This window comes from Apis laboriosa, unplaced genomic scaffold (assembly GCF_014066325.1).
Source record: "Apis laboriosa isolate Shangri-la unplaced genomic scaffold, ASM1406632v1 scaffold16_cov148, whole genome shotgun sequence".
Lineage (NCBI taxonomy): Eukaryota > Metazoa > Arthropoda > Insecta > Hymenoptera > Apidae > Apis > Apis laboriosa.
Genome location: NW_025222129.1, coordinates 756,811 through 778,522, shown reverse-complemented (window position 1 = coordinate 778,522; position 21,712 = coordinate 756,811). Strand labels below are relative to the sequence as shown.

The following is a 21,712-nucleotide window of genomic DNA, read 5'->3' as shown; positions in this document are numbered from 1 at the left end:
AATGCGAGAAATCTCCGGTGTTCGTTAAGGGGCGAGGAGCTTGGTGGGCGAAGGAAGAGGGGGGCGGGGGGGAAAAAAGAAAATCTCTTCTTCGGGACCCGGCCATTCTTCCGGGTGTAAATAAAAACATCGCCGAGCGGTGGTAAATGCAGCCGTGCCGTCCACGTTGGCCGCGCGTTTCGTGGAAGCGAAGAGGAGGGTACGAAGCTGAGGTTACGACGCGAGACGAGCTTTCAAGCACGACGTTGGGTGGCGGTTGACGGTGAAGGAAGAGGGATTCGGGCTCGATCGTTCGTCTTTTTCGGGAGAGGAAGAGAAGGGGGGAGTGTGGGGCGGTGAGTGAGCGAGTGAGCGAGCGAGTGAGTGAGGAAGGGGGAGGGGGGAAAGAAACGTTCCTTCCGCGGATCGGGGCGAAGTTTCTTGGAGGTTTTTCGCGACCTGGAGCAGGAGCAAGAGGAGGGGGGGGAGGAGGGGACGGGAGAGGCTACGAGGGTGGTTGCGCGTCGTGGTCGCGTGACGCGCGGGGCAAGTGCGGGGACGGAGCGTGGAGGAGGAGGAGGAGGAGGAGGAGGAGGAGGAGGAGGCATGAGGAGGAGAGAGTGACGACGCTGCCGGTGCTGCAGCCTCGCACGGATCGTGAGAGGACCGGCGGCCCCACCGCGGGGCTGCGATAAGAATGGCCCCCTTCAATATGGCGGGCGTAGCAGGCCTTCTAGCCACCTGCGCCGCCGCTGCTGCTTCCGCTGCTTACCTTCTGCCGTTGCTGCTGTTGCTGATCTGCCCCCGAGGGACCCACGCGGACCCAGGTAACTCTCTTTTTATACTCTTCTCTCTCTCTCTCTTTCCGCCTCTTATCTTCCTCTTACATTCAAAATCGCCGCTTCCCACAATTTACCCGAATTGTCTCGAGTCTGAAACTTTGCGAACTTGCACTATATTCTTTTTCTTCGTCTTTCCCGCGATTCTCTGTTTTCCATTAGAGTAAGTTATTACAACGTTTCGTTACGCACTCGAAGGATTAGGAAGGAAACGATCGTTTGAATCGATCGAATGCAGCGCCGTGCTCTCTATCCAAGGATCGTAAGAGAAGATGATAGTTGCGGACGACACCTCGGGACACGATACGCGATTGCCATTTCCTTCTGTATACTTAGCTAGATGCATCGATTAAGTCGTACGCCAGACGCGTAACCCTTCTTCTTTTTCTTCTTCTTCTTTTATCGAGAGAAGAAAGCCTCTCCCGGTACGGTGTGCATACTGGTGTTTCGAGTCGTTTCACGGACGACGTAATTACCAGCTTCCCCCGAGAAAATCGAGAGATACTCGTTCTCTATTTTTTCCTATTCTTTTCTTTCTTTTTTTTCTGGGGAACGGTGACGAGGTCGATCGATAGATTTCTCGATACGACCGACGTCGATCGTTTGCTTGTAAATAACTTAATTAACGTTGAAGCGCCGCCAACTAATGGAATGTCGTTTATCGAAGATACCATTCCTCCGACCTGCTTCCCGACACTTTTAAATCGCGTTAACCTCGACAACCGTTTTCTCGAACGATGGAATCCCGCTTCTTTTTTTTCCCCTTTTCTCTTTTTCTTTCATCCTTCACGCATTCCTCGAGCCTGTTCCTACGTTTCCCACTAGGCGAATAATCGATCCTTGCTCCTCTTCGAGAGCAAGAGAATTTCGAGAGACGTTGGCCAACGCAGCACGGAATCCTCGATCGATCGGTGTTCTCGTATTCCCTTAGTGCGCCGATATTTGCCGAGAACTCGATCCCATAACCACCACCTCGAGAATATTCATCGCGGAGGAGAAAAATATTTCTCGCGTGATTCCCGCTTAATCGAGTAAACGAGCAAGCAGGCGAGCGATCCCTGCGTTCACGATTCGTCGAGTAGAACGGGACGATTCTTAAACGATGGACGTATTCCATCGTCGTCCATCTATCCGAGAAATTTATCACATGGAACGTTACGCGGAACGTTTTCCATATTTATGGCGAAGAGAAAAAGAAATTTCTTTTTCTCTTCGCCCCGGGCCTTTCTTCTTCTACGCACCCCTTCGCTTCGTCGGGGATAGCAATAACGATAATTTCGTAATGCGGACCAATCTTGGGAATTGCGGGATCGGTGGAAACGGCGGTGGCGCTGCATTAAAAGGGGATCATTTGGACATGGAGGAAAGGAGGGAGGAAAGGTGATGGTGGGGATATATATATATATATATACTCCTCTCCGAAATTGAGCGGCAAACCGACCTCACTGGGCCTGTTTACTCTACGTGAGCCGATTTCTCGATGAAATTTTTTCCTCGGAAGGAGATTCCGCTCACGAACGTCGTTCTGCCGTTTCGAAAAAAAGATAGGTTAGTTCGATCTTGGAATCGAATTTCGAGATCGATCTTATCGATGCAAAACCGTTTGACCGGATTTTTACTCTCCCTCCCTCCCTCTCTCTCTCTTTCTCTCTCTCCGGTTGATTCAGATTGTAGACACGCGCGGGAAATGCTGTACACCTGGGAATTGGCCCTGTACGGAGGAGAAGTTTGATGGAGCTTCTCAAGAGCGTCCCCCGATGGATAACGGCGAGCGGAGACCAACTTTGTTTCCCTCGACCTGTACGAAACCCGAGATGCTCGTTACCCTTGCGCCTACTGGATAGTAGCCTCCGTTATGAATTTCATTCTTCGATCGACGAGTACTCGTGTTACAGTATCCGCCGCGTAAACACGTAATTCTGTGCTCGACGATAAACTCTGCGGCTAAGCGAATTTGTCGAGGCAACGGCTTTCTTCAACCGATCCCACCGCAAAGTCTCTTTCGGACTCTTTGAAAATTTTAAACAAGGAGGGGGAGATGAAAAGAGAGAGAGAAATCAGTTTCTATCGATGGTTGTTGTCCATCGAATCGGACAAACCCCCCCCTCTCCTCGAAGAGTTGGAGCGAACACGGTATAACACGTATGGCTGAAATTCGATTACTTTCTGGAACGGTGCTCCTCCACGCTTCGTTCGCTACGTGGACACGCTTAGAGTTCGATTACATTACAATCCCTTCTCCTCCTCCTCCTCCAATCCGTCTTTTCGATTTCCCTTCAACGATTCTATCGGCGCGATTTCTATTTCGCGTGCCTTCTCCGTTGTGTAACTTGAAAAAAAAGGAAGGAAAAAGGGGGAAAAATTGGGTTTCGAAGGAATCTTGAATGGAGAGAGGAAGAGGAGGGAGCGTGTACGATGAGGTACGACAGGGGAGCAAAAGCAAGGTTAAGGTGGTGGTGTGTCGCCGGTCAGGGATCCCCGGCGTCCAGGGACTCGCCGTTGGATATGCGCGCGGGGTAAGGCGAGGAGGAAGAAGAAGAAGAAGAAGAAGAAGACGCGGGAGCTGGAGCAGAAGCAACGAGCCGGGAGAAGCTCTCGGGAGCAGGTCGAGAGGCGCAGGGAGAGGCGCAGCGGTTGCTCTCTCGAACGAACTCGATTGCCTCCACGAAAAGGCAGAAAGACTCGTTCGGGGCCCCGTCGTGGTAGAAACTCTCTCTCTCTTCGTTCCTTCCTCTTTCTCTCGATCCCCTGTCTCCCTTCCCCTCCCCTCCCGCCCCACTCCTTCCTTCGTCCCTGCCGGCTATATCCTTCGCCGTCCCTCCCTCTTCCTCTCCCTCCCTCTCTCTCTCTCTCATTCTTACTTCACGTTGAGGCCTTACGGTGTATATGAGAGACGCGGCAACGCCGCAGGAATGCCCGACCAGCCCACCGCGTGCATACCTGTGTACAACCTACTATACCTTCGGTCCAGGCTCGAACCGAGGCACGAAGCCTGTGTGGCAGCAGCAGAAGCGGCAGCATCCTATCGGGCTGACAAGGATGGACTGAAACTTGCCCCCTGCCAGTCCACGGAATCAACCGACTCGAGGAACTCAGCATCTCTCTCTCTCTCTCTCTCTCTCTCTCCCGATCCTCGACGTTTGCGTGCGCTCCGCTGTCTCTTCTCACGGGAGAACGCTCGCCGTACGTGTGTGCCCGTTCCCGAGTTCGTGTCCTTTTGTACGCGCGTATATAGGTGCGCGCGTGTCCGCGGAACCGGTGAGTCGAGTGACGAGAGGGGGAGAAGTTGGGGGGAGAAGGTGCGCGCGCGAGAGGAGAGGATGGTGCACGAACGGACGAATGTAGGTGACTACTCTCATTGACCGGGGTTGAGCGTGTGGAGAGGAGAGCGTACGTGTGTGTGTGTGTGTGTGTGTGTGTGTATGTGTATATATGTGCGTATATGTACGTGTACATATATAAGTAGGTTCAGAAGGGTTCCGGAGACGGGACGTTGGAGATCTCGACGTTGGCCTAAGATCGAAACGAGAGATCCTCGAGGTGGAGGAAAGCGGTACGCAGAAGCGGGTACGAAGGAATTTTAGCAAAGCGGTACCGCAAAATACCTTGTACAGTTACCTCGATCCGAAGGGAAACGAGTCGAACGGTTTTTTTCGTCGGTCGGCTTTTTCCCAACTTCCTTCTATATATATATATATATATATATTTCTCTCCTCTCTTTGCCGCACAGACTCGATTTAAATTTTCGATATATATATATATATTTCGTGCTCGCGTATAGGAGAGCGCAATATCCATCCTCGTGTCGCCAGCAGCGGGTCACAAAGGTGCGGTATAACCGGCCGGATTAAAAATCAATATTTCCGGTGAAAACGGTCGGTCGCCTCACGGTCCAACAGCGCCGCGTCGCGTCGCGCTCCGACATAACTTGGCCGTCCTTTTCTCCTCTTAAACGCCAATCTTATTCGCTTTCGGAATGGGCAGCGATCGTTTTTCCGAACAGTTGCCGCGATCGATAAAAGCGAGATCTCTTTACCTTACGGATTCTCGACTTTGGGAAAGAGAGGAAGGGAAATAGAACGAAAATCGTTCCGTTGCCCTCTCTTCTCGCGATAATACTCGTCGTTTGTTATTTATCGTCCGATCGGTTACGCGCCGTTCCCCACCCCTATCCTCGGTGAAAGTGGCCAAGTTACTTCCCCTATCTCTTTTTCCCGATATCCCACGTTCCACGGGATACGAATCTCTGCGATCCGTCGTCGCGTTCCTCGTCGCGGCAATTTCGGCCGCTCGTGGAGTGGGGAGGCGAGGGGAGGGATCCGTAACGCGGAGAAAAAGAGGCGTGCGATGCTGGGCGTGTGCGTAACTCGGCGCAAAACGAGCATCGCGCGAGACGAAACGCGATATGCACGCACCGAAGGAACACGAGTGAGCATAAATTTTAATCGGCGAGAAAAATCTCGAGCGAGCGAGAGAGACGGAGAGTGTGTGTATGTGTGTGTGTATATGCGCGAGGCTAAGGAGGATAAGGAAAGGAGGAGACGGGTATAGAGATATATAGAGAGGTTAGGTATGCCGGTGAGTAAAACGCCTCGAATAGCGGGGCTCCAAGTACGACGCGAGCATCGAGGGGGCCCGTGGTATTACGCGTTTCTTACCGCTTTCCAACGGCCGGAATTTGCCCGATCCTCGTCTCTCGATCGGACGCTATCACCGCTGCGTTTCTTCCTCCTCTGTTTCTTTCTCTCTTCTCTTCCCACCCGAAAATCCATCTCTCGCTCCGAATCTCGCGACCACGATTCCCATGGGGGATATTCTTCCGCGTAGGAAAATTGGCGCGGAATTGAATCCATAACGAAGGAAGCAAAGGGGGAGAAGGATATATATATATATATATATATATATATATATATATATATATATATATTCGCGAATTCCTCGATTTCGAGCGAGAAAATAATAGAGAAAACCGAGCGCAGATGATACATGCATATACACTCCCTTGTACACGGTATATCGGGAGGAGATATCGGGGCGACATTTTATACGTATTCTTTGTCGCTTCGCACCCCGTTTTCCGTCTCCGTTGCTCTGCCCCTCCTCTTTTTATCCCCGGTTTTGTCTCTCGCCCGCTTTTCTTCGATTCCTCTCTCTCTCTCTCTCTCTCTCTCTCTCTCTCTCTCTCTCTCTCTCTTTCCCTCCCCCTCCTCCCCGTAGTAGTAAAGTCTCTCGAGGCGTCGCGACGAGGGCGTGAGCGTCGGTTGGTTACATTTCCTAGCAGACCATTATTTCTCTCTCCTCTACACCCACGCCTTCGCCCCGTCCTCACGAAGACTCGCGAGAACTCACACGCGGCCACCGACTGTGGGCGCACAGACGCGCCGGGACACAGATAGACTGCATTTTCCCCCTTTTTACCCCTTGCTACTACTACATTACCTTTCCTCCCTAGCAGGGAGTTGGGGAGGGTGTCTCGCTGCATATTAATGAAAAAATTTGTGACTTCCCTCCGTCATCCGACAGCAGCCGTATCCGCGAAAAGAAGGCGGTGGTAGGGATAGGGGTGGTGTAGTGTAGTCTTTCTCCACCTGCGTGTACCCCCTCCCCTTCGCTCCACCGCGCTCTTTCGCTCGCAATAAATGAACACACGCCGTTGCCGCCGTCTCGTCGTCTCGCGTGCTCCAAAATAAATTTCAACGGAGATTTTACTCTCTCTCTCTCTCTCTCTCTCTCTCTCTCTCTCTCTCTCTCTCTCTCTCTCTCGCGTACGTACGCACGCTGCATCTCGATACCACTTATCTATCTCCTCCCTGCCCCCGTCGTAACGTCGTATCGATTCTTTTCACCGTGCCTCTCGACATCTCGCTCTCCGCCGAATCTGCACGATTATCCTCGATCGTCTATATATATATATATATAGGCTTGGATAACAATGGAAGAATGTATATGTATAGCGATGCTCTCTGAAAGTCGGAAAGTCGGGTCAAAGGGCATGGGAAATGGTACGTACGTACGGTACGTAGGGAAGGAGGAGGAAAGGCCAAGTAGATAAGAAAATACCGAGGAGGAGGAGGCCCCGCCGAGGTTTCCCGGCGGTGCACGTCAGAGCCAATAGAATTTTACGAGGCAAGATAACCCAAGGCTGTTTTTCGTCCCATTGCACCCGGAGGCCACCATTAATAATACAGGTAGTTGGAGGCCGGTGATAATATGGCAGACTGGCGAGGCGAAGGGACGCGGGGCGGGGAGGGAGGCGAGAGGGAGAGGGATGAAAAAGTGGTAGAAGGGAGATCCCTAAATTTTCCCTTTTCCTAGAGATAAAGCGCTCGTTCCTTTCTCTCTTTCTCTCTCTCGCTCGCTCGCTTCTCGCTCTTTTCGTCTCTCTCTCTCTCTCTCGTTTCGCGAGCCATAGATAGGTCTATTAGCTCCGCCGCTGGCTTTTACGACTAACCAACTACCGTTACATTTGCATCGCGTCTTTGCTTGCGAAGCTTCCTTATTTTCCTCGACGACGCTCGATCGGAATCGACCTTTGTCGAAGGAAGAACGAGATGGGAGAAAGAAATCGGGTAAGAGAGGGAGGGGGATAGATAGAAATTAACGAGTTTTCCTCGAGAAATAAGAAGACGTTGAGGAAGGATAATGCAATAAAGGTTGCGCGCAAGGTTCGGGATAAATGGAATGGCCGGTCTAGATCTGGTCTAGCGGGAAGGTCCTCTGCTCTCTTTGAAACGAGTTTGATATCGCGTTCGTGTTGTAGAGCACAGGTGCGTTCTCGGATGCATTTCCAAAGCGGCATAATGGATCCGCGTTTACGAGCGAATGGCCGCGTTTAAGGTACGCGACGCGTTTCTTCGATGCCCCGCCACTTTTACCAACTTTTAACCTGTTTCGCCATAGAATATAGAAGATTTTCTAGATCATCTCTCTTTTGATTCGCGCTACCGCGATTTATTTTAACACAGCTCTCTCATTGATTACGCACACTGTACTCTAACATATAAAAAATATAAATACTTTCTCGTATTACTATTATTATTATACACGTAAGGGAAAATCGGCGATGAATATATATATATATATATATATATATGATGGCATCCCATATACTTTTCAATTATGATAATACCCGAGCTCGACCTCTTCTCCCTCTCGTGTCGCCGCTCGCGCCAATGGCGAACTGGAAATCTGGTTAATCTTCGTGGGATAGTAGCGGCGAGCGGCGCTTGGGCCGCTCCGCTTTCTCGGTCTTGTCTCGGGTAATTATTTTTAATTCGAGTATGTGGGGCAGGCTGGTGATGGAAAGAAAGGTTGCCGAGTTATCGAACGTATTACGACACGGGGACGGAGAGCAGTGGTGTATCTAGGGCGATGGGATATCCCTAGCGATACTGGACCATGAACTTTTTTGACTCGACGCGTGGAATACGGATGGGACGGAACGGGCCGGCAGATTGGACGTGAAACGAAGCGAGAGAGATAACTTATGCACGCGGATGACTCAGGTTCCTCGTTATTTCGGATCGTGTCGTAAAATCTTGGGCTTAACGACACGCGCGGGGAATATATACCCCTCTGTCTCTCTCTCTCTCTCTGTAGCTGGGAATTAAAAAGATTCCCGATGATGGAAAGGAAGGGAGGGATCGAGAGGCGAATACTTTCTTCGACGACCGTTAATGAACTCCCCCCCTCTTCCTCTTGTCCCTCTCATCGGGTTCGCTATGCGGTGATTAACGATTCCTCGAAAGAATCGCGGAGAACGGAGCATTCGAATCGATTCGCCACGGATTCTAGGAAAAACGTTCCGTGAAGGCATCATCGGTGTTCAGGTGTTTCTCACCGATATATCGTTCCTCCGTTTCGTAGATTCGGGTTTCGGGAAATTATTCGATCGTCCCCTTATCCCTTTGTGGATCGATCGTGATTCATGCTTCCTCGAAACCAAACCCATCCCTCTCTCCCCTCCTCTTAACGATTCCTCGACGATGAAATAAAACGGAAAACGACGAGATCGCGTCTCTATCGCGGACAAAAGTCACGTTGTCCGCGAAACGCGGCTCGAGCCGAAATAATAATAATAATAATAATAATAACAATAATAATAATAATAATAATAACCACGGATAGCGGTGGCGGGATCGAGTGGCAGCGAAGCGAAAAATAAAGGACGCTTTTGATCGCTGCTTTACGGGATCGGGGACGAAAGTCGAGTGAGGAAGAAGGAAGGAGGGAAAAGGAAAGAAAAAGAAAGAGAAAAAGAGAAGAAGTAGGCGAGAGAGGCGAGGGAAAAATAATCTGCGAGCGGCCGTAAAGAGGAGGATAATGAGTGACCCGCTAATAAAATAATTATAATATTGGGAGGCCGGTAATAGATTCTCGGAACGCATTAACCGGTCGAGATAAATCGCGGTCGCGGAGTGTATACGCCGTGTAACGTCGAAGTAGAGAGAGAGAGAGAGAGAGAGATAGATATAACGAAGGCGCGCCGACCACGGGCACACGAGCGTGTAAGATCGTGTAAGTAAGTTGGCGGCGCGGAGAGTATAGGGCGAGCAGGGATCGAGCAGCGTACCGTGCGGTATATCGAGCGAGTCGGGTCGCTTGCCAGTCCCCGCGTGCCCGCACGCGCGCGCAACGTTGGAAACGTATCGATGTCTAATATTCTCGGTATGCGAAATTACCGACCGGTATAAATTGGCGATCGGACAGGTGGCCGACAAATGGAGTGGAGAGAAAACGGATACGCGTCTGCGCAACGTATATACGGCCCGGCTACCGCGAATCGGGATAGTTTTTCTCCCATCTGCCGCTGTACGCTCGTTTTATTAATTAACTCGGCCCCGTAATCCGCCCGTGGATACATACCACGGGAATGGTAACGATCTTGGAATACCTAACAGTATATGTATTCTCGTACTCGCGCCGCGTCCTACACCCGATCCGAATAAATTTCTAATAAATGAAATTGTCGGTCGGTTGAGAGGGGCGATCATCCTCGCTTCATCGTCGATTTTTCGTCGATCGATCAGAGACGGATAGGAGAGGAGGTAAAAAAGAAGGGGGAAAGGAGAATCGCGCTCGCGATCCGTTGTTACAAGGCGGAGGAATTTCGTAGTTGGACGCTTTCGTTTCGTGAATGATGTAGTAACGGTTTGGTGGGGCCGATTGATTCGATCATCGCGGAGTTGGAGACTAATTTGCACGCTTTGAAAGAGAACGTCCGTTGGAAACGTGGACGGAAAGGGAAAAGGAAAGGAAGGTATTTTCGTTCGTTCGTCGAGAGAACAAGTAGGATCTGTTTCTCCTTGATTCCAACTCTTAAACGATAATTCTTTAAGACGATAAATTCGATCGATCGATCGAGAGAGGCGAAGAAGGGACGGATTTAAATATCGCTCGACGTTTCGAAAACTGATGGTGGCGGAGGGAGGGAGATTAAATTAACAATGGCGGGCGAATATCGCGCGAACATATCGTCGCGGCGTATATCTATATACACCGGGCGGGCAGAAAATTTACGAGGCAGAAAGAGAGGAGAACGTCGCGAGAGAATTTTTATTTATCCCAGCGGGAGGACGCGCTACATCGGCCGGGGGAGGGGAAACGAATAAGCATTTCGATGACTTGGCTCCGATCCAACGAATGATCGATGACCCTCGCCGCGCCTTTTCACCTTGGTTTTACGCGTTTCACGCGCTTCGGTGAGCTGTGGCGGGTGGTCGCCGCTTTTTATCCCGCGCGGGATTTTCGTCGTGCGACGCGCGTTGTCTGTCGTCTGCGAGCAGCAGGGACGGCCGAAAGAGGAGCGAAAGAGGATTGAAAGGGAAAGACGCGGGCGGATGGGCGGAGGAGAGGGAGGGGGGGGGAAATAAAAGCGAGGGTGAAGGAACACGGACGGGGGAAACAAAAGAGAGGGGGAGGGGTTGCACTTGAAAAGCACAATTGAAATTCAAGATCCATATGCAAAGAGCCTCGCGAGAACTCCTCGGCCGAGAGGAGGAGGGAGAAAGAAGCAGAAGAAGAAGAAGAAGAAGAGGAAGAAGAAGGCGGAGAGGGAACGGGTGAGAGACGGAAAAAGGAAAGAGGAGGCGAACCGGGTAATCCAACATCTCCGTAGTATCCAGACATTTTCTCCCTCCCCCTCCGGTCTCTTCTCCCTCGACCGTCCCCCGCATTCATCCCCGGCCGCGGCGTCACCCAACCGGCATTCGGATCCCCATATTGTTTAAATAATTGATTTAACACGTGTACATACATTATGCACAAACATAATAACACTATGTAAATGGTAATTCCAGCGATGGCTGGCGCGCTGGCCCATCCGCGCTCGGCGTGGGCCGAGCCACGTTCGGTGCCTTCTTTCGCCCTTCTCCCCCTCCCCCTCGGGCTCCCCGTGCCGCCCAGTCGGACCCAAAAGATGGTGAGCGCACGGTGCCCCGCGGGATCCCGCAGAGAGAGAGAGAGAGAGCCGGGGTTAAGTTTCCGAGCACCTCATATTTTTCCCGCTTCTCCCCTCCCCTCCCTTCCCACTTCCCCCCGATTCACGCGTTTTTTCTCCTCCCCTCCATTCCAGACAGACGGTTCTCCCCTCCCTTCTTTCGTTTCGCTCCTCTTGTCGCGACCGAAAATCCATTTTCCGCTCCCATCGTTGCGCTCGATCGAGGAGCGCCCCTTTCCATCGATTTCGATCCTCCTCCTCGGCTCTCGAGACGTTCGATTAAAGGAAGGATTTTCTTTCCGTTCCGTTGAGAAAGAGAAAAAGAGAGAGAGAGAGAGAGAGAGAAAGCTCGTCCTTACGACGCGATCCTATCGCATCCCTCGATGCCACTCGTGGCGGATCGATGCACGAATTTGGCGGCGGACCGAGCAAACGGATCGGCTCCGCGCTCCAAGCACGCCCGTTCGATGGGTCAACGACATCCTCCGCGGTGAACGGTTCGAGGTGCGATAGGAATATGTCGGGGTGAAGGAGCGAGCAAGAGGGATTCGAAGGGGCAGAAGGGAGAGAGAGAGAGAGAGAGAGAGGAGGAATGAAGGGAGAGGGAGCGAAGCAGGGGACAGGGAAGAAGGGGTGGTGGGAACGGAAGAGAAGAGGAGGAGGGCGCGAGGAACGAGAAGATGAGGGAAGAGAGGAAAGACGTTGGGAATGGGAGTCGGATCCTGACAAATTGGAAGGCCGTTAAGCCAAAGGCGCAGAGGAGGGCCGGAGTCCCGTGTTGGTTTCGCAAAGGGAAAAGAGCATCGATGTTTCGGATCGAGGAGAAGGGAAGAGACGAGATCGGGAAAGAGACGAGCCGGCTCGGCATTTTTAGAGCCGAAATAAAGCCGAGGGAACGTAATACCGTTGTATATTCGTCGACCGCGTGTACTCGACTATACGTAGGTGGTCTCCTCTCACCGGCAATCTCCTCCCTCTCTCTCTCTCTCTCTCTCTCTCTCTTCCACCGAAACTCGTGCATCTGAACGAACGACGACTCTGCCTCCGGCGGACTTGTACAAACACCGATAATCGAACGCACACGCGTTCCTCGTTTCTCCAACCGCGATACCCATTAGCCCCCTTCTCCCCCCTTCTCTGTCGCGGTTCCCTTTGACCTTTCGCTCGCGTAACTCGATCCGCGTATTATATCCACGATCGGTCGGTCGATCGATCGATCGAATAATGGAATCGTAATATATATATTTCCCCGCACGATCGCTCGCCTGTCCGGATCCCCCTCCTCCCTCGCGTGGAAAGCGGTTTACCGGTCGAGAGATTGAATCGTCAGAAATTTACGGATTGGACTTGCGATTGCGGGAAGCCGAGTTGGATAGTTGATGGTGGAACGGCGGGGAAACACGCAACCGGTATTTCGACGAGTTCGTGGAGACTGAGAGAGAGAGAGAGAGAGGGAGATAAGATAAAACGGGGATAGGTTTTGCTCGACTTACAAGCAATCCTTGTAATAAAGAACTTTCCTTGTTCAATCCGTCTAGATTAGATTGTTGCGTCCTCGATTCGTCGCCGAAAATTCGCCGCCCTTCTCGACTCGACTCGAGGAGGAGAAGAAAATCGGGAAAATTTCTTCCGAGCGCGAAGAATGAGAGGGAGGGGAGGGGGAGAGGCATTTGCAGGTGTGCAAATCGTAATCTTAATCGTTGAGCAGCAGTTGGAAGTAGGTAGCCCCGGCTCTCGGGGCCGCAACAGGTTTGTTTCTTCCCCCGCGCGCGATTCAATCGTATCTTCGCGTTAGGCCGCGTATACGCTCTCTTATGGAGCGTATGGTAAGAGAACGGGCTCGTTACGTCACTCATCCGTCTCTCTCCTCGACCTCGCGCTATTGATTTATCGTCGAACCGGCCATTCTCTCGTTCCTTCCACGCGGGCTCCCGTGGTTCCATCCCGCGTGGTTCACGCGTGTGCGTCGACGATCCCCGTTGCGTAATCGGAGATCATCGGCCCCCCCCCCCTTCCTTCGCGACAGGACGCCGATTTTTTCATCTTCACGATCGAAACTTCATCAGAAAGCAAACCAAAAGGAGATAAACGGTTGAGACGCCGATTTCCCGACCGATTTTTTCATCCTCACGGTCGAAACCTCATCAGAAAGCAAACGAAAAGGGAATAAACGGTTGAGACGCCGATTTCCCGACCGATTTTTTCATTCTCACGGTCGAAACCTCATCAGAAAGCAAACCAAAAGGGAATAAACGGTTGAGACGCCGATTTCCCGACCGATTTTTTCATCCTCACGATCGAAATTTCATCAGGGATCGAAATCAAAAGAGAATAAATGGTTAAGACGCCGATTTCTCGATCGAAATTTCATCAGGAATCGAAATCAAAAGAAGATAAATGATTAAGACGTCGATTTCTCGACCGATTTTTTCATTTTCACGATTGAAACCTCACCAGGAATGGAAATTAAACTAAAAGAGAATAAATGATTAAGACGCCGATTTCCCGATCGATTTTTTCATCCTCACGATCGAAATTTCATCAGGAATCGAAACCAAAAGGAGATAAACGGTTAAGACGCCCGACCGATTTTTTCATTACTCTCTGCTCACGATCGAAATCTCATCAGGAATCGAAACCAAACCAAAAGGGGATAAACGGTTAAGACGTCGATTTCCCGATCAATTTTTTCATCCTCACGATCGAAATTTCATCAGGGATCGAAACCAAAAGGAGATGAACGGTTAAGATTTCGCGATCGATTTTTTCATCCTCACGATCGAAACCAAAAGGGGATAAACGGTTAAACTGTCGATTTCTCGATCGAAATCTCACCAGGGATCGAAATGAAAAGAGGATAAACGGTTAAGACGCCGATTTCCCGACCGATTTTTTCATCCTCACGATCGAAATCTCACCAGGGATCGAAACCAAAAGGAGATGAACGGTTAAGACGTCGATTTCCCGATCGATTTTTTCATCCTCACGATCGAAATTTCATCAGAGATCGAAACCAAAAGGAGATGAACGGTTAAGACGCCGATTTCCCGACCGATTTTTTCATCCTCACGATCGAAATCTCACCAGGGATCGAAACCAAAAGAAGATAAACGGTTAAGACGCCGATTTCCCCTTCGATTTTTTCATCGCTCCCTCCTCACAATCGAAACCTCAACCAAGGATCGAAACCAAAAGAGGATAAATAGTTGGGGGAGGGAATATTCGAATGAAAGACTTTCCAATTTTCTCTCTCGCGTATCTCCTACACCCCTACATTCCCTTATTTGAATAATATGAAAAATCGTGGATCGTGGATGTTTCCTCCCTCTTGGAACGGAGAAGGGGAAGAGAAGAAGACACGCAGGCAGGCGGGCGGGCAGGAAGGAAGATAGATAGACGGACGGATATACGGGGAGCCCGTGGGAGAGAAGAGAGACGAGCGATCGGTGTGGAGTGAGTTAGGGCCGGCGGGCAACGCTATGCATACCGTCACACCCAGCGACACGCTCCAAATTTGAAATTTAAATTCGGTACGTCTCACGGGACCGCGTCGTACACCGGTTACTCGCACACACGCGCGCCAGCCCTCTTACGTATTCGCGGGAGTGCGTGTAGGGGTGGAGAAACAGGAGGAGGAGAAGAGGAACGAAGAAAAGGAAGATCCGACGACGAAATACGGACACATCCTCGTTTTCACCGCGATCCTCTCCGTTTCCACTCCGCTCCCGGGAACGATAATTCTGACGACTCGCGTCTCGCAATCCTCTCGCTCGTTCCTCGAAAGATCCACGATTCTTATCTCCTGAATAAAATGGGTGGAAAAAGGAAAAGAAAGAGAAGCGATCGCCTTCGATCACCTCCTAAAAGCAACCCCCACAGCAACCCCCACGCGTCGTCTTCTTCTCTTCCTTCCTTTCTTCTCGTTTGAAACTTATTTCGATTTCATCTCGAGGATCCTGCCACGCGAAAGAATTGCTCCGTCCGTCCAAGCAATAAGCATAGAGGCCACCTCCTCCTCATCGAAGATTCAACTCGAGAGGTGCTCCTCGATCATCGTTTTTCGAGCGTCGTCTCGTCGCGTTTCGCGAGGGGAGGGAGGAGAGGTAAACTCTGCGGAGCCAGTTCCGGTACAGCGGGTCGAATCCAAAGCGGGTGAAAGTTTATAGGGGAGGCGAGAGGAGGATCTTGGATCTTGTTACTTTGCTGCGAATTCGTAGCTGGCATACCCTCTTGGGATGTATCCGAATTAGTTCTCGAGAGTGCTCGAATTAGGCGGGGGCGCTGCAAAGCCCATTACACACAATGAGACGACTTGGAGAAGAGAGTCGGATCGGGTCGAGTGGCTTCGCCTCGAGTGGATATCTCGCGAGAATTCACGAATATATCTCTGCTCCTTCCTTCCTTTCTTCCTTCCTTCCTTCCTTCCTTCCTTCCTTCATCGATTCCATTTGTCCGCGTATAATTTTTCTCTCGAAAGAGGAAGGGAAATACTTTGGAATTCCCTTTCCGGGGAAAATTGGCGGTAAAAATTCGGGAGGGAAGGGATTGCAGGGGATGGATGGATAGATGGGTAGGTAGGTAGGTAGATAGGTGGGACAATTATTTTCACCCCTCCCTCCTGCCGCGTTTCGACGCGGTGTCTCGACGAGGTCGGGGATAATCGCGCGTGAGAGCCCCTGGGATTCTGCGTGGCTCGTCGAAGCGTCGGGCGGGAGGGGGGGCGGAGAAGAAGGGCCTCGGATGGATTTTGCACCGCGCAGTTTTCACCTTTGAGATTCCATCCGGCTCGGGGGAGGGTGGGCCGCCACCGCGTCGGCTCGGGTACTTTGGTCTAGGAATTCAAGGACCCGGAGCGCGGGGGATCGACGACGACGACGTTCGGGGGGTGATGGCTGCGTGGGCACACGGTGGTGAACGCCGTGCACGAGTGAAGCGGAGGAGGGGTGGAAACGTGGCGCGAAACGAAGGAAGAGCGGCGCGTAGAGAAAAGCGGAGTGGCATTCGAGTCGAAGGAAGAGGGAGTTGGAGCGAACACCGTGCGAGGGGAGGGGGCGCGAAAGCGAGACAAAAAGATGGAGGGAGGGGGGGGGAGAGAGAGAGAGAGATTGGGAAACGGGGTGAAAAGCGCGCGGGATGGAAGGAGACGCGGGAGAGAGGAGCGAAAGGGGGAAGGGTGGGTTGTAACAGCAGCCGAGAGCCGGTCGATACGGGCACCGCTACGAGCGTGTCGCGCCAACCCGTGCCTGTGCCGTGCTGCGTGTGCAACGATACGCGCGCGACCCCCTCCTTCAACCCCGGCTTTCTCACCCGCGTATACAGGAAGGGGGAAAAACGAGAGCTGGCGAGAGAAGCAAGGTGTTTTAGCACGACGGTCTCGAGGATCCGCCATTTTGAGAGGGAGTCGTTCCCTCCTCCCCTCAAACGTTCACTTTTCACGGTACGATCTTCGCTAGCGGCTCTCCCGCGCGTTTTCGATACCCACACCGACGAGTGTATATATATATATATATATATATATATTTGATCGAGGAAATCAGCTTGACCAAGCGCCTTGATCACGACAATATTTTCGCATATTTTCTCTAACCTCTCTGTATCTCTCTTTTCCTCGCGATGCAATGCAAAGAAGAAAGAGAGAGAGAGAGAGAAAAAAGAAATGTCATCCTTCAGTTCGTTCAATCTTGTTTCTTTCTCTCGTTACAGTTGTTCTCTTGGACACGACGCAAGAGGAGAAGCTCGAGTGGACCAAGTATCCTTTCGGCGCGGAAGCCAACACCCCAGGGGTAAGTTTTGCGATACTCGGAGATCTCCTCGAAGAGAGAGTGGCTTTTCGATCGAGACGTAGAACGAGAACCTCTACGCTGTCTGCTCCTGGCAAGATCGGGGGAGGAGGGGATGGAAAAAAAGAAATTGGACGACTTTTCGCGGCGGAAGCAGAAACGGTACGCGGTTGCCAGTTTCCGCGGGGGACAAAATGGAGGAGGCAAGAAGAGCGCGGATTGGGGGGAGGGAGAGGTATCAGAAGCACTTTATGGTCTCGGTGCGCGCGGCATACGTGGGCTCCCGCTGGCCGGTGCGCTCTCTCCGGCGCCATGTTTGTTTTTCAGTTGTTAAGCGCGCAGCGGGCCGCCAGACAGGTTTAAATCAGCCACTACCTCCTCCTCCTCCTCCGCCTCCTTCGTCACTCTCTCTCTCTCTCTCTCTCGATCGTGCGCGCTCTTCCTCTCTTTTCGTCTTCCTCCCGCTCCTCTCGGTCCCTCCCTCCTCCCCGTGCCCCTCTCGCGCTGGACCGCTACACACCGCACCGCCAAGCGGACCAAGAGTCAGTCCGCTGGGTAACAAATTGCTTTTTGTTTGAACGGACAAATTAGAGAGACGGCCGCCAGGGAGGGAGGGGAGGAGAGGAGAGGAGAGAGTGGTGGTTGCGAAAGAGAGAGGATGCGTTTATTTAACGTTCATAGTTTCTCCTCTACGCGTGTATATATATATATAAATACGATTCTAAAATTCTACTCGACCCTCGCAGGTGTCGCATCCCCTAAATATCTGCCGCGCCTCCTGTGCAAACTTTATCAGGGGGGAGGGGGAGAGCGATAAAGCACGGCCGCTTGCCCCTTTCCACCCGATATTTACTCGATTCTCCCCCCTCCCTCGCCTGGATATATCGACCGATAACCGTCGATAATACGCGATAATTAATCGTCGATCGTTCCCTCCTCTCACCTGCCACGTGGAAACGAATTATCGGTCAACCTCGTTGTTCGATTTCAACGTTCGTTGGGAATCGAGGGGTATAGAGAGAGAGAGAGAGGAGAAGGGAGACTATTTTTCCCCTCTCGCTTTCAGCTTTCGATAGTTAGCGCCGTGCCGCTAATCGAGCAACGAAACCGTTCCGTTTGAAAAGGTTCTCTCGGTTTGCCGTTGATTTTAGCCACCCGCTAAACGCCCTTTCGCTTCCCTTTCGAGGGGAACGGGATCTTCCGCGGAGGAACGCGCGGAAGCTCGTTCGTTCCTTTCCTTTTCTTCTTCTTCTTCTTCTTCTTCTTCTCTCCTTTTTTTCTTTTCCTTGGAACGGGTCGAAAAAGAAGAAAGAGAAAGAAAAAACAAGCTCGTCCTCGGCGCTCGAGTTCGCTTCGCACCTCCTCCTCCTCCTTCTATTCTATATAACTTCTCGAGAATACGCACGACGGAGCGTGGTCTCTCTACGATCCTCTCCGAAGGAGTTCCTCGCTTCGTTTCGGGAACTGGCTCGTCCATCTTCCATCTTCCTTTCGCGTCCTTATATCTCCTTTTTCCTTTTTCTTTTTATATATATTGTTGACTGGGCAGTGGAAAATAATAAATAAATATATATTGCGCGTATCTGTTTACAAAACATTTGAAATATCGAAGAGAAACAAATAGCTACCAACTAAATAATGAAATAGTAATATAAAATTTCAGTGAACTTTAAATTCTATAACAATATATATACACACACGCGAGCGTAACGAATCCCTTGGTGGAAGAAGGGCAATTTATCCGGGGGATAAAGGATGCAGAGACGATAAAGGAGTCGGTTAGCTTACCCTTTGGAGATTGTTCGAGGCGTTAGTTCGACGGCTCCCCTTGCCTTCGTCCAGGAGAAGAGATATTCGTTTCGATATTTGAACGATCGAGTTTAATCGCGGGGAGGTGTTGTTGGTGGCGATTATCGGTCGCCACTTCCTCGATTCGCGATTGCGCGTGAAACCGTTCCGAGAACGGCTCACCCTTCGAATTCCATCGGATCCTCCGTTGCTGGTGTCGATGATCGAGGGAGGAGGGGGAGAGGTTTTATCTCTTTCGACGTTCCTTTCGATGACGGAACACCGCTCGCTCTAATCTCCCTTCCTTTCGTGAAATTTCTCTCTCTCTCTCTCTCTCTCTCTCTCTCTCTCTCTCTCTGTCGTTTTGATTCTACGGACGAAAAATTCTAGGAATCCTCTTTTTGGAGGCGGATCGATCCAGTTTCTCCGCTTCCAATTGTCGGTGGTGGTTTTCGAATAAATAAGGAGGCTGGACAAAATTATTTTCTTCCTGGTTTTGAGCGTAATAAATAATGGAGTATAGAAAGAATTAACATTTTTCGAATAAATAAGGCAAAATTATTTTCTTCCTGTTTTGGGCATAATAAATAATGGAGTATAGAATTAACATTGCGTTTAATTAATGGAGAAGAGGAAAGAAAATGTATAAATATTTGTGGCTTGAATTGTGACTTAAGTAAAAACGTTGTAGATTTTAGATAACGCTTGGAGTTTGACGAACGCGTGATATATTGGACGTTGGAAAATTAGAAATGGTGTTCTAGAAAGGAACAAATGTGTGGGAGAAAAAAAAAAAAAGTTCCGACGATCCTATAAATTACTCGATAGATATGGGCCTAAGGAGTGATAATTTAACAAAATAACGATAAAAACTGAAATGAAACTGAAAATATCGATCGTTCGAAGATTACCAACTAAAATTAGGAATATTATTATCTCTCCAAAAATGTAATAAATAAATTAACAATGATGAAAAGGGAATATATTATAACATAACACGACACAATATAATATAGTTTCGCGAATCAAATATGGCAGCGAAGAAAAGTGCATTCGACTCTTACGTTGCAAAACTTATCGATATAATTTACAACGACTCGAATTAAAATAGACCGGGCAGTGATAGATAAAAACGTGTACGGGTCTAGCTGAATATATTTAATTATACGTGATCTGTACAAATAGGTACTAAAACTAAAATTAGGAATATTATTATCTCTCCAAAAATGTAATAAATAAATTAACAATGATAAAAAGGGAACATATTATAACATAACACGATACAATATATATGAAATAATGATGTTGCTGGCAACGTTCAATAATAAAACCACATATAAAACTTCAGTGAACTTTAAATTCTACATAAAGTTAGATAATTTCGAGGACGCTTCCTAAAGTAAATTTAAACCAACGACCCATCATTTTATCGATTAATTCTCTCCCTATACACTATATGCTATATACTATATACTATACTACATGTACAATACCATTTCAATCTCGTAAACATTTTCAAGAAGAAAATTTAAAACTCGAACGTCGAAACAATTATTATCTTTCATTTAAATATTCGAAAATGAATCTTCTCCATTGGTCATTCGAACCACACGCGTGACGTCACGAAGGAAGAACTCGCGTGCACCAACTCCTCTTCCCCTTCCTCCCCTTCCCCCTCCTAAAAACAGACCATAACCCCTCGACTCCCATTCAGATTCTTGGACGAGGATACCCCTACACACCCCTTTCTCTTGGGATCTAATCGGAAATAAATGGAAAACTTTTTTCGATTTATTTATTATTTATTCGAAGAGAGGAAGGATTGATTAAAGGAAACGAGAAGGAGTAAGAGTAGCGTCGCTTATTTTCCCCCTCCATGGAATCGTTGGACGAAAATCCGACCGGGTTAAGCAGGCGGGGAGGGGGGATTATTAATATACAGGACGGTAGGGCGAACAGCGTCGGAACAAACAAGGCAAACGGAATTAGCTCGGAATATTTGAACGAGAGGGGGGGAGGGAAGAAGGATCGGTGTGCGTGGCGAGGCGAAACGTCGTCGTCGCCGCCGCCGCCGCCGCTTTGATGGTGTTGCCGAGACGGTGAGTGGCTGGCAACTCGGTGCAAAGGGAGATACTCGAGGATACCCCTCCCCCTCCTCTGCAGCGTATCCATACCGCTAATCTCCTGGTCGCCCAGGACTCCTCCAGGCGAAGAGGACCTACCCCTCGAGAGAAGGATTTCGAGAAGTTTAAACAAAAAGAAAAAAAAAAAAGGAGAAGAAAGGGAAAAACTTGAATTAATCGAGGACGCTCGAGTTGTCGAACGGATCGCGTTCTTGACGAAACATCGCGTCGTTGCTCGCGCGAGTCATCTTTTTGGAATCCTTTGAAATCGATCGAGCCCTCTCTTTCTTTCTTTCTTTTTTCTTTTTTTCCTTTCTAGAAAAATTTATCGTCGGTTTAGCGACGACCCGACCCGTTCCCTCGGGTATCGTGTAATTCTCGCGCGTAGGAGAGGAGAGAGAGAGAGAGAGAGAGGAAGAGTTTAGAACGTCCAATAAACAATGAATGGGAGAACAATTTTTGGGGGGAACACGAAAGTCGTACGTTCGAAGATGTACTTTATACCCGATGCCTCGTTAATGTAAATTATTGGAGGTGTGTATATACCGGGATCGAATCGAATCTACACGGAGGAGGAGGAGGAGGAGGAGGAGGAGGAAAGCTAGCTCGAGCAGTCACAAAGAGGTAACGCGACGCGATTTATTTCCACGGAGATAAAGTTTCGATGGAACGGAGGAGGAAGGAGAACGAGATCGAGGACTCGTTGCCTCGTTCCACGGAATATTTAAATCATTTCCCTATCCCGGGAACAAGGAGAAGAAGGAT

The 21,712-nt window shown here is 50.0% G+C and overlaps 1 protein-coding gene across 13 annotated transcripts in view; it reads left to right on the top strand.

Moving 5' to 3' along the window:
* Window positions 1-612: 612 nt before the first annotated feature.
* The window catches only part of LOC122711017 (ephrin type-B receptor 1-B), a 56,219-nt gene continuing 35,119 nt past the window's right edge, over window positions 613-21,712 (top strand). For all 13 annotated transcript variants that reach the window (XM_043929373.1, XM_043929375.1, XM_043929371.1 and 10 more), the window contains exons 1-2: window positions 613-806; window positions 16,960-17,039. In XM_043929373.1, coding sequence (XP_043785308.1) covers window positions 677-806; window positions 16,960-17,039 — 210 coding nt within the window. In that variant the 5' untranslated portion in view covers window positions 613-676. The remainder of the gene's footprint in view (window positions 807-16,959; window positions 17,040-21,712) is intronic.